At 33.5% G+C, this 13,187-nt stretch overlaps 1 protein-coding gene across 6 annotated transcripts in view; it reads right to left on the reverse strand.

Annotated features, from left to right (window-relative positions):
* The window catches only part of Ccser2 (coiled-coil serine rich protein 2), a 149,567-nt gene that overhangs the window by 73,809 nt on the left and 62,571 nt on the right, over positions 1–13,187 (reverse strand). For 5 of the 6 annotated variants that reach the window (XM_027939967.2, XM_071611122.1, XM_071611121.1 and 2 more), the window contains exon 4: positions 6,184–6,274. In XM_027939967.2, coding sequence (XP_027795768.2) covers positions 6,184–6,274 — 91 coding nt within the window. Of the gene's footprint in view, positions 1–318; positions 428–6,183; positions 6,275–13,187 lie in introns of those variants that run through there. The other variant, XM_071611124.1, reaches the window with a different exon arrangement.

Raw genomic sequence — 13,187 nt, forward strand, 5'->3', positions numbered from 1 at the left:
CAGAAGGAAAAAATCACAGGAAAAAGTAGATTTTAAGCCCAGTAGAGAATTCATTCCTAAAAACAAATGCAACAATTAATTTCCTCTGGTTTCAGGAAGCACAAACTTTTCATCACAAATTACTTCTTAAATTTAGCTCACATTTTTAGAAAGTAAAATGCTTCAATCTGCCTGTGGTAGAGCTTGTTCAAAAAGTCTAAAATGCCACTGAAAACAAAGCCAGTACTTTGCAACAACAAATAGTACACTCCCTGAAATCCAAATACCACAAAAACACGAAAAGAATCTCTTTGAAACACCCCAAGCTTCTTCACTTACCCAAACACTTTTTCCTGACATATCTGAGCACTCACTAAGAGAGTTACTTTGTACAAGGGAGACATTGTGTTTTGCCCGCTGCCTACTCAGACATAGTTGCACACAAGACACTGCTGAACAGGCCTTCCTTCCTGCTCAACTCCCGGCCCTCCCTGTGGGAAGCAAGCCCAGTCTGCCCTGTGACTCCATCTTCGCTCAGTGCTTACATAGCTACTGAGTTAGGAGTGTTACTAAAAATACTGCTAAACACTAACCCAAGCAACAGAACAGGAAGGATTTCTCCAGTCTAAGAACTATTACATGAGAAAGTTCAATTCTCCATGTTTAAAATTCCATGTGATTAAAAAGCTTTAGAAATCAACATAATTCCCCATTTTTTTTAAAAGTACTTGTCTAAATGACTACTTAATGAAAAACCTGAATCTGAAATACACCAAGTATCTTGTTACAACATAGCAGATAAAAACAAACTTCCCATTTCTAAAAAAGATAATATAGAGAAAATAAAATATAGATGTTCAATCCTCTTATATACAGAACTCATTTCTTCTAAATGCATAATAACTTAAATAAGCTTTTGCACAGGATATCGACATTCTGTTTGCCTCACTACAGGAGTCAATATGGAGAGAAGTGGAAATATATGTTTTCATAGGTTTTTTAAATTTTAAAGAGACATTTTTAAAAATAATCTTATATTTGAAATTATTTCCAATAACTTATTGACACTTACCAGGATAAATCAGCATGTATCTTTTTAAGTTCAATTATAGAAAACATAAAGATAATAAAGGGTATGTTGATCATTATGTTAAAAAAAATCAGTAGAAAATTAGATTGCTGAAGAAAAAGAATTCTTTTTAAATCTTAAGATTTAAAACTACATTTAGCAATGTCATTTATAAACTCACACTTGTGTTATACTCATAGATTCTATTAAGTTCCATACTGACATTAAGATGTTACTTTAGACGAGGCACTGTGGCACACGCCTGTAATCCCAGAGGCTTGGGAGGCTGAGACAGGAGGATCTCAAATTCAAAGCCAGCCTCAGCAACTTAGCGAGGCCCAAAGCAACTCAGAGAGGCCCAAAGCAACTCAGCGAGATCCTGTCTCTAAATAAAATATTAAAAAAGGACTGGGGATGTGGCTCAGTGGTTAAGTGTTTCTGGGTTCAATCCTAAGTAATCAATTTTAGATAGTTGAGGCATAGTACACATCTACTTTTAAATGTTTTGGATTTATATTTTTCCTTTGTTCAGGCAGAAAAAAACTCTACTCACTCCACAAAGAAGATATCTTGTCATCAGAATCACCTGATATAATCTTAAAATGGTATCAACACAGTAAACACAGAGTAACAAGAAGCAAACAAACTAGGCAAATAGGCCAGGAGATGAGTTAAATATTGTGGGCAATTACAATGCAAAAATTTATGTGATACATCTGTGTCTGCTAGCGGCTGTGTTATCATATACAAACTCCAAATTAGGAGCCTTTACTGAAATTTTAACCTAATCATGGGCATAATGGCAAATAAGCACTGGAAACAAATATTTAGCATAACTACAGAGGACAAATGCTCAAATTATGACATAGTGGTTTAACCTCTAAAAGAAATTCTGCAGGGAGTCCCCTGGCTATAGCCCTGAGACAACCATGGATTACACACTTATATACTTTAAAATGTGGCCATGAAAGTAATGTGAAATAACATTAGTGGTGGTTTCTTAGAAAAGATTCATTACCTGACAGAATGAAAGAAATAATATAGAAAAGAAAATGCAAAGCAAACAAAATTTTAAGATGAAGATAAATTAAAACCAGTTTCCAGAGCCTGACAAATGAAGACCAGGACAATTAAGACCAAGAAAGAAAATAAATTCCTCTGAATGTATAATGCCAGAAGGTAAGGTGGTGCCTGCAGTTAACTACAGAAAGTGTAAGGTGAATCTAAAGGCATTCCAATTAAAAAATGTTTAAGCCACTATTTTGATCAAAACCATCTGTTGGCCAGATGTGGTTCTATGAACTGAGGGACCCTATTAGAGAATAAATATAAATCTTTGAAAGGTAGTCTCCAGCTCAAAAAAAAAAAAAAAGCAGATTTTACTATGAGAAAGAGATAATATCAGGATTTTACCCCATGGAGCTTGAAAGAGGATCTAATATAGTCAACTGAAAGGTGTACGGTATGAAGATGCCTATGTCTAATTCTCATAATACCTATCTTTTTCTGATTTGACAAAGGAACAAAATATGATACCAAAAGAATCCTAGATTGCTGCTTTTATAACTTTAATATCCCAAGAAAATAAAGGATGGCATAGAAGAATTTCTACCTGTGATTAATAATTAGCTAAGAACACTGCAGAAGAAGTTATATATCTCAAAGCTTGAGAAGAATCTACTTTACAGGTCTTATAATCTGATTTTAAAAAATTTTCAATTGCAATTTGATTTAAAAGCAGAACAGCTCACATACAAAAAAAATTAAAATAAAACATAAACTTTATTATTACTGAATACAATTAGTACTGAAATGTAAAGATAAATTTCCAGAAGATAATTGCCAGTAGTCAACAAAAAGTTTAGCAAGAATACAGCCTTAGAGCATTTAACATGAAATATGTGCAGTTAAGTATGCATGGTAACTTCTGTGGGGTTCAGGAGATGATTAGAAAGACACCTTTTTCAACAAAGAATAGTTTAAACAGAAAGGATAAAAAAATTAACAGCATACCTAAGAAGGTACATACTATGAAAATTCATGAACCTGAGAATTATACTATGATGTGCCAAATATCAGGGTTTAGTCTGTAGGCAACAAGTGGTCATTAAAAGTTCCCAGGCAAGAAAATGAAGCAACATAACTATGCTTCTGACATAACACAAGTATTCATTTAGAAAATACCTTAGAATAAGAAAGGAGCAAATCTCAAACACCCAATGGTCTTCCAAACAAAATTCAATTCTAAAATTGTTCCTTAAAATAGTCTTTAGCTAAGGTAAAAAGAAAAACATTAAAAAAAATTAAAATAAAGTCTCATTAAGGTCCTTCCAAATCACAACACAAACCTAAGCTCCTTTCTTTTATTATTACTCTTCCCTCATTCTATCCTTCCTGACTTTCCTCTAAGACATCTCTCCCTCTGACCTTTGGCCTGATCAAAAAGTTCAGTTTCTCTTAAAGATAAACTTTCTTCAGAATAGGAAAAACCACAAAAGGTTGATTTTAAGACCTGTCTTATTCTGAACTAAGGATCCAGGGTCACATACTCTAAAGTCTAAACAAGACTGGGAGAAATTTGTTTTAGGAACTGATAATTTAGTGCTCCTGACTCCATAACTCTATACCAAACAAGTTCACAAAAAGAAACCCTAGACACAATTAATTAGGAAAGGAAAAGCACAGTAAAGAGCGTGAAAATGATGTAAGAACCAATGACTGTTGCATGAGAAACTAGAGGGTTTAGAAAAGCAAAGGCTGTCGACAAAGTCCTATAAACACATACTCAGTTGATTCACTCCTATAAGAAAAAAAGGGTACTAAAATCCACTGCAGACACCAGGAACAAACTAGTACTTTCATATAGCCTTCAGGAGAAGATTCTAAAGAATGTGATCCATCTTTCCTGATGTTCCATGAAAGAAGAAATAAACAGCTTCATCATCAGACAACAACGCTAGAACAGTTTGGAGTCTTGGTGGCGGGGGTGCAGGCAGAAACAACAACAGAATAAGGCTCAGAATAAAATAATATCCTTCACATAAAACAACAAGATGCCTCCACACCAGTTAAATAAACACTGGAGATTGAAGTCTCTTAATATACTTTGTTTTCCAAAGGCACTGGAAAAACAATTGCCTTGCATCAGTTAACAAACTGATGGAGAAAAAATTAACTGGTGATTAATAAAAAAGGTTGGAGGGGGAAATCAAGTGTTCAATTTCCTGTTTTACTCTTAAATTCAAAGATAAATTTCTCTAAATGTTAAAATACAAACTTGCAAATGTTTTATTGATATGAAAACTATATTATCAACGTTAAACCCTCCTGGCGTTACATGGTCTCCCCTTTAGGGTCACCAACACTCAGGTGTCGATGACACCCATATCCCAGCCTATAAGTGTCCAAGAAATCTCTGACCAATAAACACTTTTTTCCTCTAACACAAGTGTTACCTTAAAAGTGAAAGACATTTGTACAAATGCAATTGCCAGATAAAACTCTTTTCATGTCTTCCTCCTTGAAAACTCTAAAAAGTACGTCTCTTCACAATGAGTTCACAGCAACTCTGTATCCAAATCAAACCCAAACTGAAGATCTCAATCAGGTGTTAGTCAGTCTTCTTTTGGCCAAAATACCAGTGATACTGGCAAAACTAGTGATGCTGAATCCATGAAGGTTCAGAATGATCAATCAAAACCTCTTTCCAAACTTACATAACAACCTTAAAAACCAGAACATAAAAGGAAAAACCAATAATTAAATAAACATTAGAAGATCCTTTAAACTTCTACCAGTCCTGATGACATTACTATCCTCCCCAACCAAAGAGCTTAATGGGTGAGTATGGTTATTTCAGGTTCTGAGACATATAAAGAGCACAGTCATTTTCTTATAGTATTAAACCTAAATACTATTTTATCTTTGGTGCCTCCAGAAACTGCATATTTTAGATTCATGTTCAGCTTTCTTTAGTGTTTCTTTAGCATAAAAGAGCCAGTACTTATCTTCTCCTAGGGAAAATCTATAATCCAGTAAATAGAGTAATGTATAATATAATAAATATAAGTAAGAACTATAGTAATCTGTAATATAATAAATATATAACATAGTAAAGATAGTTCTAGGAGTTCCCTCCTATTTCTTGTAAGACCCCAATCAAGACCTCAAAGATTTTCAATTTCCTTTCTTCCATTTTATCTACAATGAGGTTAATTTGTATTGTGCGCTAAAGATAAGGCAAACTCTAATACTGATTCCAGCCATATTTCTACTTTAGCTCAGAAAGAATATAAGGTTTCCAAAGAGAAGTTGCTATAATTCTGTCAAAGTAAAATGCATTATATAAAATGTGATGTATTCCAAGGAGGTAAATCCTTCACTTCTCAAAAATCAGTCTTAAAAATTCACAGTAAATTCTTGGATCATCAAATCTCATTATTGTTTCCCCTGTGATTTTCAACACTTTATATTTTTCTTCTTATGTTATACAACATTTTTCCACTTGATCTTTCGGGTCACTAACTTGGATTTCAACAGCAGCATGATTTGTGTCAACTACTGACTGCTTTGCTGGGAAATCTTGTTTTATAGCTCCACATAGCATTGTGCTGCAAGTGAATTTCCCTATGTGTTCTCATGATTACCTTTTGGGGCTACTATAATCCTGGGAGTTCTGCTGCTTTCCCTGTTCTTCTTGGGTATTGGCTGTGATTTTTCTTTATTAGTACTGGAACTTGACTCTGACTGCAGGAGTGTCCCAAGTGACAAAAGAGGCACAGGAAGGTACAATATTCTCCATCCTGAAGATAGAGTGCATAATGTCCTCCGCTCCTCACTCTTCTTAACAAAATTATACATCCAAAGTCCTATGTCATGTGACTGCAGAGATTCTAACAAAAATCCTAGTGTTGTTAGGCTAGCCATGGGACTTGATTTGGGCCAACTGAATGTGGTTAGAAGTAATTGAGTACTGGTTCTAAATCAAGACATAAAATACGCAGGTTTCTTCTTGTATTATTGCACTTCTACCACCAGTTAAGAAGTCTGAAAGCAATAAATATAAAATTAGCTATAGATAAGTACCTCAAGTATATATAATATGCCTTTGGAGGCTCAATATTGTCTCAACTTACCATTGTCAAGAGGTGCATCCTCAGGCAGATCCACATCAAGCATAAGATCATCATCCTCAAGGTCACATGATTCAAGATTATTAAGAATATCCTGTGAATAAAAGCAGTAAAAAAACACTGTAGCTTAGTTCAAAGGATGTGTATCACTATTATTTTTGAAAATATCATCATATGAATTTACCAATGTTTACATAGCAAAAACAAAATAGATTTTTAAAAAATTTAAAGTCGTCACATGCAGTGGTATATGCCTGTAATCCCAACAACTTGAGAGGCTGAGGCAGGAGAATCATAAATTTAAGACCAGCCTCAACAACTGGGCAAGTTCCTGTCTCAAAAATAAAATAAAAAAGAATAGACACTTCTCAGAAGATGATATACAATCACTCAACAAATTTATAAAAAAATGTTCATCATCGCTAGCAATTAGAGAAATGCAAATCAAAACTATTCTCAGATTTCATCTCACTCCAGTCAGAATGGCAGCTATTATGAAGACAAACAACAATAAGTGTTGGCAAGGATGTGGAGAGAAAAGGTACACTCATACACTGCTGGTGGGACTGCAAATTGGTGCAGCCAATATGGAAAGCAGTATGGAGATTTCTTGAAAAATTGGGAATGGAACCACCATTTGACCCAGCTAACCCTCTCCTCGGACTATACCCAAAGGACTTAAAAACTGCATACTATGGGGACACAGCCACATCAATGTTTATAGCAGCACAATTCACAATAGCTAAACTGTGGAACCAACCTAGATGCTCTCCAATAGATGAATGGATTAAAAAAATGTGGCATATATACAAAATGGAAAATTACTCAGCAATAAAAAAGAATAAAACCATGGCATTTGCAGGTAAATGGATGGAGTTAGAAAAGATAATGCTAAGTGAAGTTAGCCAATCCCAAAAAACCAAATGCCAAATGTTTTCTCTGATATAAGGAGGCTGATTCATAATGGGGTAGGGAGAGGGAGCATGGGAGGAATAGACGAACTCTAGATAGGGCAGGGGGTAGAAGGAGAAGGGAGGGGGCATGGGGTTAGAAATGATGGTGGAATGTGATGGACATTATTATCCAAAGTACATGTATGAAGACATGAATTGGTGTGAATACACTTTGTATACAACCAGAGATATAAAAAGTAGTGCTCTATATGTGTAATAAGAATTATAATGCATTCTGTTATCACATATAAATAAAAAAAGTTAATTAAAATTTTTTTTAAAAAAGAAAAAAAGAGAGATGGGGATGTAGCTCATTGGTAGAGTACCCCAAGGTTCAATCCCCAGTACTACTCAGTAAATATATGAATGAAAAAAATGAATGAATGAATGCATGAATGAGTGAATGAATGAATAAATAAATAAATTTTTAAAGGTTTTAAAAGCCCAAATTCAATGATGCTACAATTTGGATTTTGAATGGCCCCCCAAATCCCATGTGTTAAAGGCTTGGTTCCCAGGGGATGCTGTTTAAGAGGTGCTGGAACCTTTAAAAGGCTGAGCCTAGTAGGAGATCCTAGGTTCCTAAGGTTATGCCTTTTGAAGAGGATAGTAGGACCCTGACCCCTTCTTCTTTCTCTCTCTACTTTCCTGATTATGAGATGGGCAGTTTTGCTCTGGCATGCATTTGCACCACATGTGCTATCTTGTTACAAGCCTGACCTAAAAGGCTTGGACTGGAAACTACAAAATGGAAAAATGGACTGGAAACTACAATCATGGACTGGAAACTACAAAACTGTAAGCCAAAATAAGTCTTTTCTCCTTATAAGTTGATTATCACAGGTATTTTGTTACAATAAGAGAAAGCTAAAAAACACAAGCTGGTTTATTTCATTAAACAATTTGTAACATCATTCCCTAGTCTTCCTCCTTCCTATAATTCTTCCCAATGGATTTTAATTTTCATTATACAAAACTTAACAGTGCTACTCATGTGCCAGATATTGTTCTAAGCACTTTATAAATATTAATTCCTTTATGTAATATTCAAAATAACCCAATGAACTGGTGATTAATGTGATTCCTATATTATCTGTGATCAAACTAATACACAGGAGCCTTAAACACCTAGCCAAAATAGGACTGGTACACAGAAGTCTAACTCCTGTGTCCATACTTTTAACAAGTTCCTTAATTACATGAATGATAGAATTAGCAAAGAATCTCCCCCATTCACATTTACATTTGGTATGGGAGGTTGATTTTATTATTTCTAACGATTAGAGACTTATGAAAAATAATGCAATAAGCCATTAATGAGATTAATATCCTCATTTCCTTTTTTATACCAAACCCACCTTTTGCTGACTACCATCAGCACCCACCGCCTCACTAGTTTAATTCAATCTGTTGTTTTCTATGATAAGATCAGACTACACAAAAAATGGTATAAGCAGAAGCAGTCCTACAGGGTTCTATTTGAAACTTTACTAGCAACTCTATTGAGACAAATAGTTTTGTTTCAATGTCTCTTGTTTGAAAGCCCAAAGAACTGAATAATCATCCTTAAAGGAAAACATTTCTTCAACTGAAGACACTAGATATTAATTGAAAAAAAAAATTTAAGCATATAAATCAGCATATACAAACTTATTCATTTATGAAAACATGGCATGATATCCATTCAAAAAATTGGAAGGAACCAAAATATACATTAACTCTATTTTAAAATTATAAGGTTTTCTTCTTTTTTTTTTAGAGTACTTGTGGTTTTTTTTTTTAATTTCTGCAACAAGCATTATGACATGTGTAATTTTACACACACATAAAATTTGAAAATCCTCTATATACATTTGACTATTTGTGAATGTATGTTTGAGTATGTATGGAAAAAGATGGTATTGGGTGTTCCAGGCCAGAACTGATAACTAAGGCCAGGACAAAGAATCAAAAGCAATAAACTCTGTCTCAGAGTAGGGATGGCTAAGTCACATAGCCAGCAAAAGCAGCACTCTGACCAATGCAAAAAAGGGGTCTAATTTTCAAATCTAACAAAACTATACAATTTGTTTTGGTACATGGGTTTCTGTACTGTTCACTTTATAATTTTTTGTTTTTAAAAAATAACCTTAAAGAATAGGAATGAGCTTGTTTTAATGAATGTAAAAGTGAAAAAATAATTATGATACAACTTTGAGAAGTTAACAAGAAAACCTAGCAGAAAAGGAAGCAAAACACAGAATTTTAGGGAGAGAGGGAAAAACATCAGTATCAAGTGCTTATCAATAAATAATTACATATGGAAGATGTTCTATAAAATGAAAACAGTAGAGAAGAAGGAGATTTACATACACATAATATGACTACATCTTTAATGACTAAAGATACATTTAAATATCTGGAAAGTAATAAACCAAAGATTGGTATTATCTTCCCTTATGTCAGATAATGTGTTTACATTCTTCTGTAATACAATCAAAGTGATTTTATTAGTTTTATTTAATAGTAAAAATTCATGTTGGGGGCTGGGGTTGTGGCTCAGTGGTGTAGTACTCGCCTAGCATGAATGAGGACTGGGTTTGATCCTCACCACCACATAAAAATGAAATAAAGATATTGTATCCACTACAACTAAAAAATAAAAATAAAATTTTAAAAAATTCATGTCGGATAGTTTTCCTCCCTTGACAACAGCAGGAAAATTCAACTCATGCAACCCCATTGTGCAAGTGGGAACCCTCAACCTGGTCCACCCCTATCCACAATAAAAACCAGAGCCACCCATGCCCCTCCCTCACACAAGCCATTCTAGATCAACTTGGGTGCTTGCCCTGTTCTTCCTAGAAACTGAGAAAAATAAATCTCTTCAGATACTCTCTTGACATCATGATTCAGCACTAGTCTAGATATCAAATCAATGTTAGAAAGAGTTGGGATTGATTCTGCTAATCAAACACAAAAAAATCCTCTCGAAATTTTGACAAATAAAACACCAATATATAAAAAACAATATTCTGGGATATTGGATATACCCAGGTAAACAAGACTGAAGACTTTTAAGTAGTGACAAATTGAGATTTATATTAAATTAATATAAATATAAATATAAATTTGAGATTTATATTTATATTAAAGAAATATCATTCTAGCTGCAGTGCAGAGAATGAATTTAAGTTGAACAGAAAAAAAATAGTTTTGTGGCCATTCTAGAATCCATGTGACATGATGATTTAATCAGTGCTGATAAGAATAAAAAATAAGAATCTGTTCTGAAACATACTAAGGAGTTAGAATCTATAGGACAAGAGTTACTGAGAAGTAAGCAAGAGTCATTGACAATTTCTTAGTTCCTGGCTTGAGAAACAGATACATGATGCATGTTAACTGAAATAAAGCTGAAAAAAGGAAGTCTAAATTAAATAAAGTTGAAAAAAATGAAATAAAACAAATAAATATACAATGATGGGAACTAAAAAATAATAAAAAAAGGTCAGATCTGGTAGAAAAATGTTAACATACAGTTTTGGAACCCAATTATCAGCTGACAGCATGACAATGAAAACTGAAGTGTATATTCTCTGGCTTCTAGAGGCTCCCATCAGCCTCAATGGAATTAATCAACTGAGCATTTACTAGCAGAATTACCATAGAATTCCCTTGGTCTGAGAATGTTTTTCTATTCAAATATAGTAAACTATGAGATGGTTCATCAGTGCTTCAGACATTTCTCCTACACTTTACTTTGCAGAAAGCCTATATGTTTTGGCAAATGAATGACACCACCACTAGTTTAATGATACCATAAAAGCAATTTTTAGGTACACTTTATTAATTTTAATTAATTATAGATCTATGTAAATACCAAGACAATTCGGATTACAGAACAGTTTCTTCACTCAAAAAGTCCCCCATAATAGTCAGTTATAGTTATACCCTCTTCTATAACCTCTATGAAACACTAATTAAAGAATGTCATATAAGGGGCTGGGGCTATGGCTCAGCAGTAGAGCACTTGCCTTGCACATATGAGGCACTGGGTTCTATCCTCAGCACCACAAAAAATAAATGAACAAAATAAAGGTATTGTGTCCACCCATAACTAAAAAAGAAAATAAAAAGATAAAAAGAATGTCATATAAACAGAATCATACAGTGTGCAACCTTATGCATAGCTTCTTTCACTCAGTATAATGACTTTAAGATGCATCTAAATTGTTTAAAATATCAACAATTGGTTCCTTTCTAAGTAGTATTCTACTTCATAGGATACATCAGTCTATGTATCCATTTACTCACTTAAGGACACTTTGATTCTTTCTCCATTTTTAGCTATTGTAAATCAAACTATTAGCTGTGCAACTGGCATACACTTGGAGTCGCAGCCATTTGGGAGGTTGAGGCAAGAGGATTGCAAGTTCAAAGCTAGCCTCAGCAACTCAGCAAGACCATGTCTCAAAGTAAAATAAAAAATTAAATTAAAAACGGATGAATGAATGCACAAATGAATAAATAAATCTACTAAAAATATTTATGTACAAGTTTTTGTGTAAATCTAAGTTCTCTTTTCTCTAGGATAAATACTACTGGATAATATAATGAGTGTGTATTTACATCTTAAGAAACTTCCAGGCCATTTCTCAGAGTTGCTGTAACATTTTGCATGCCAGTCAGCAAAGAATGAGATATCCAGTTGCTCAACATCCTCACCAAAACTTAATATTTAATTTTTACTTTAGTTATTCTAATAATTGTTCAGATGTGTCTCAGTGTGGTCTGAATTTGCTAATGATGTTTGAGCAAATTTTGACACACTTATTTCTCATCCTTACATCCTTTTTAGTGAACTATCTGTTCAAACTTGTAGATACATTTTTATTTGTATTGTCTATTTATATAGTGTTTACTTTTAAGAACCTTTTAAACATTCTGAGTAAGTCTTTTGGTAGGTATATGATTCCCAAATATTTCCTCCCAGTTTGTAGTTTTCTTAAAATTTTCCTTGACGGTGTCTTTGGTAAAGCAAATGTTATTAATTTGATGACATCCAATTACCTTTTTAATAACTAGGCTTTTTGGTATAATATCTAATAACTTTCCATCTAACCTCCAGGTTATAAAGATTTTTTATGTTTTCTCCTAAGTACTCTAGTTTTATACTTCACAATTACATCTCAGATTCGTTTGGGGATAATCTTTGTATAACATGTAAAGCTCTAGTCAAGATTCTTTCTTTACTGTTTGTTTTAACATGTCAATAGTTCCAACATCACTTGTTGAAATCTTTCTCCACTGAATTGCTTTTGCAACTCAGGCAAAGATGAGCCAGCTATATTTGTATGATTCCCTTTCTTTTCTAGAGTCTCTAATATGTCCCAATGATTTGCCTGACCATCCCTTTGCCTATACTGCATGTCTTCATTTGCTATAGCTTTAAAATGAAGTAGGGTAATTCCTTCAACTTTGTTCCATTTTTTACAAAATGTTTATTCTAATTTGTTTGTCTTTTATATTTTAGAATTTGTCTATAAACACAAAATTAAAAATGCTGCTGGGATTTTGATGACTAATGAATTAAATATATAAATTACATTAGGTTGGAATGATAGCATCACTACATGTTCCAATCCACAAACACCGCATGATCCATTTAGTTCTCCTTTAATTACTACCATCAGCTCCTTATAGTCTTCAATATATCCTACATATGTTAAGATTTATACCTAAGTAATACTGAAGATATTATAAACAATATTATTTTATGAATCCAGTTTCTAACTAGTTATATAGAGAGAAATAAAAATTTTGTGTATTCACTTTGTATCTTGTGAAACTGCTCAACTCACTTATTAGTTATGGGAATATTCTTGTAGGTTCCACAGGATTTATTATGTAGATCATATTGTATTTGAAAATAAATATGCCTTTCATTTCTTTCTCTTGACTTACTGAATTGTTTTACAGGCATGTGCTACATAAGACATTTTGGTTCACACAAAGCCTATATGCAAATTGTGGTCCCATAAGATAGTATTGCCTGGTAACATTGTAGCCATC

Source organism: Marmota flaviventris, chromosome 4, assembly GCF_047511675.1.
Source record: "Marmota flaviventris isolate mMarFla1 chromosome 4, mMarFla1.hap1, whole genome shotgun sequence".
NCBI lineage: Eukaryota > Metazoa > Chordata > Mammalia > Rodentia > Sciuridae > Marmota > Marmota flaviventris.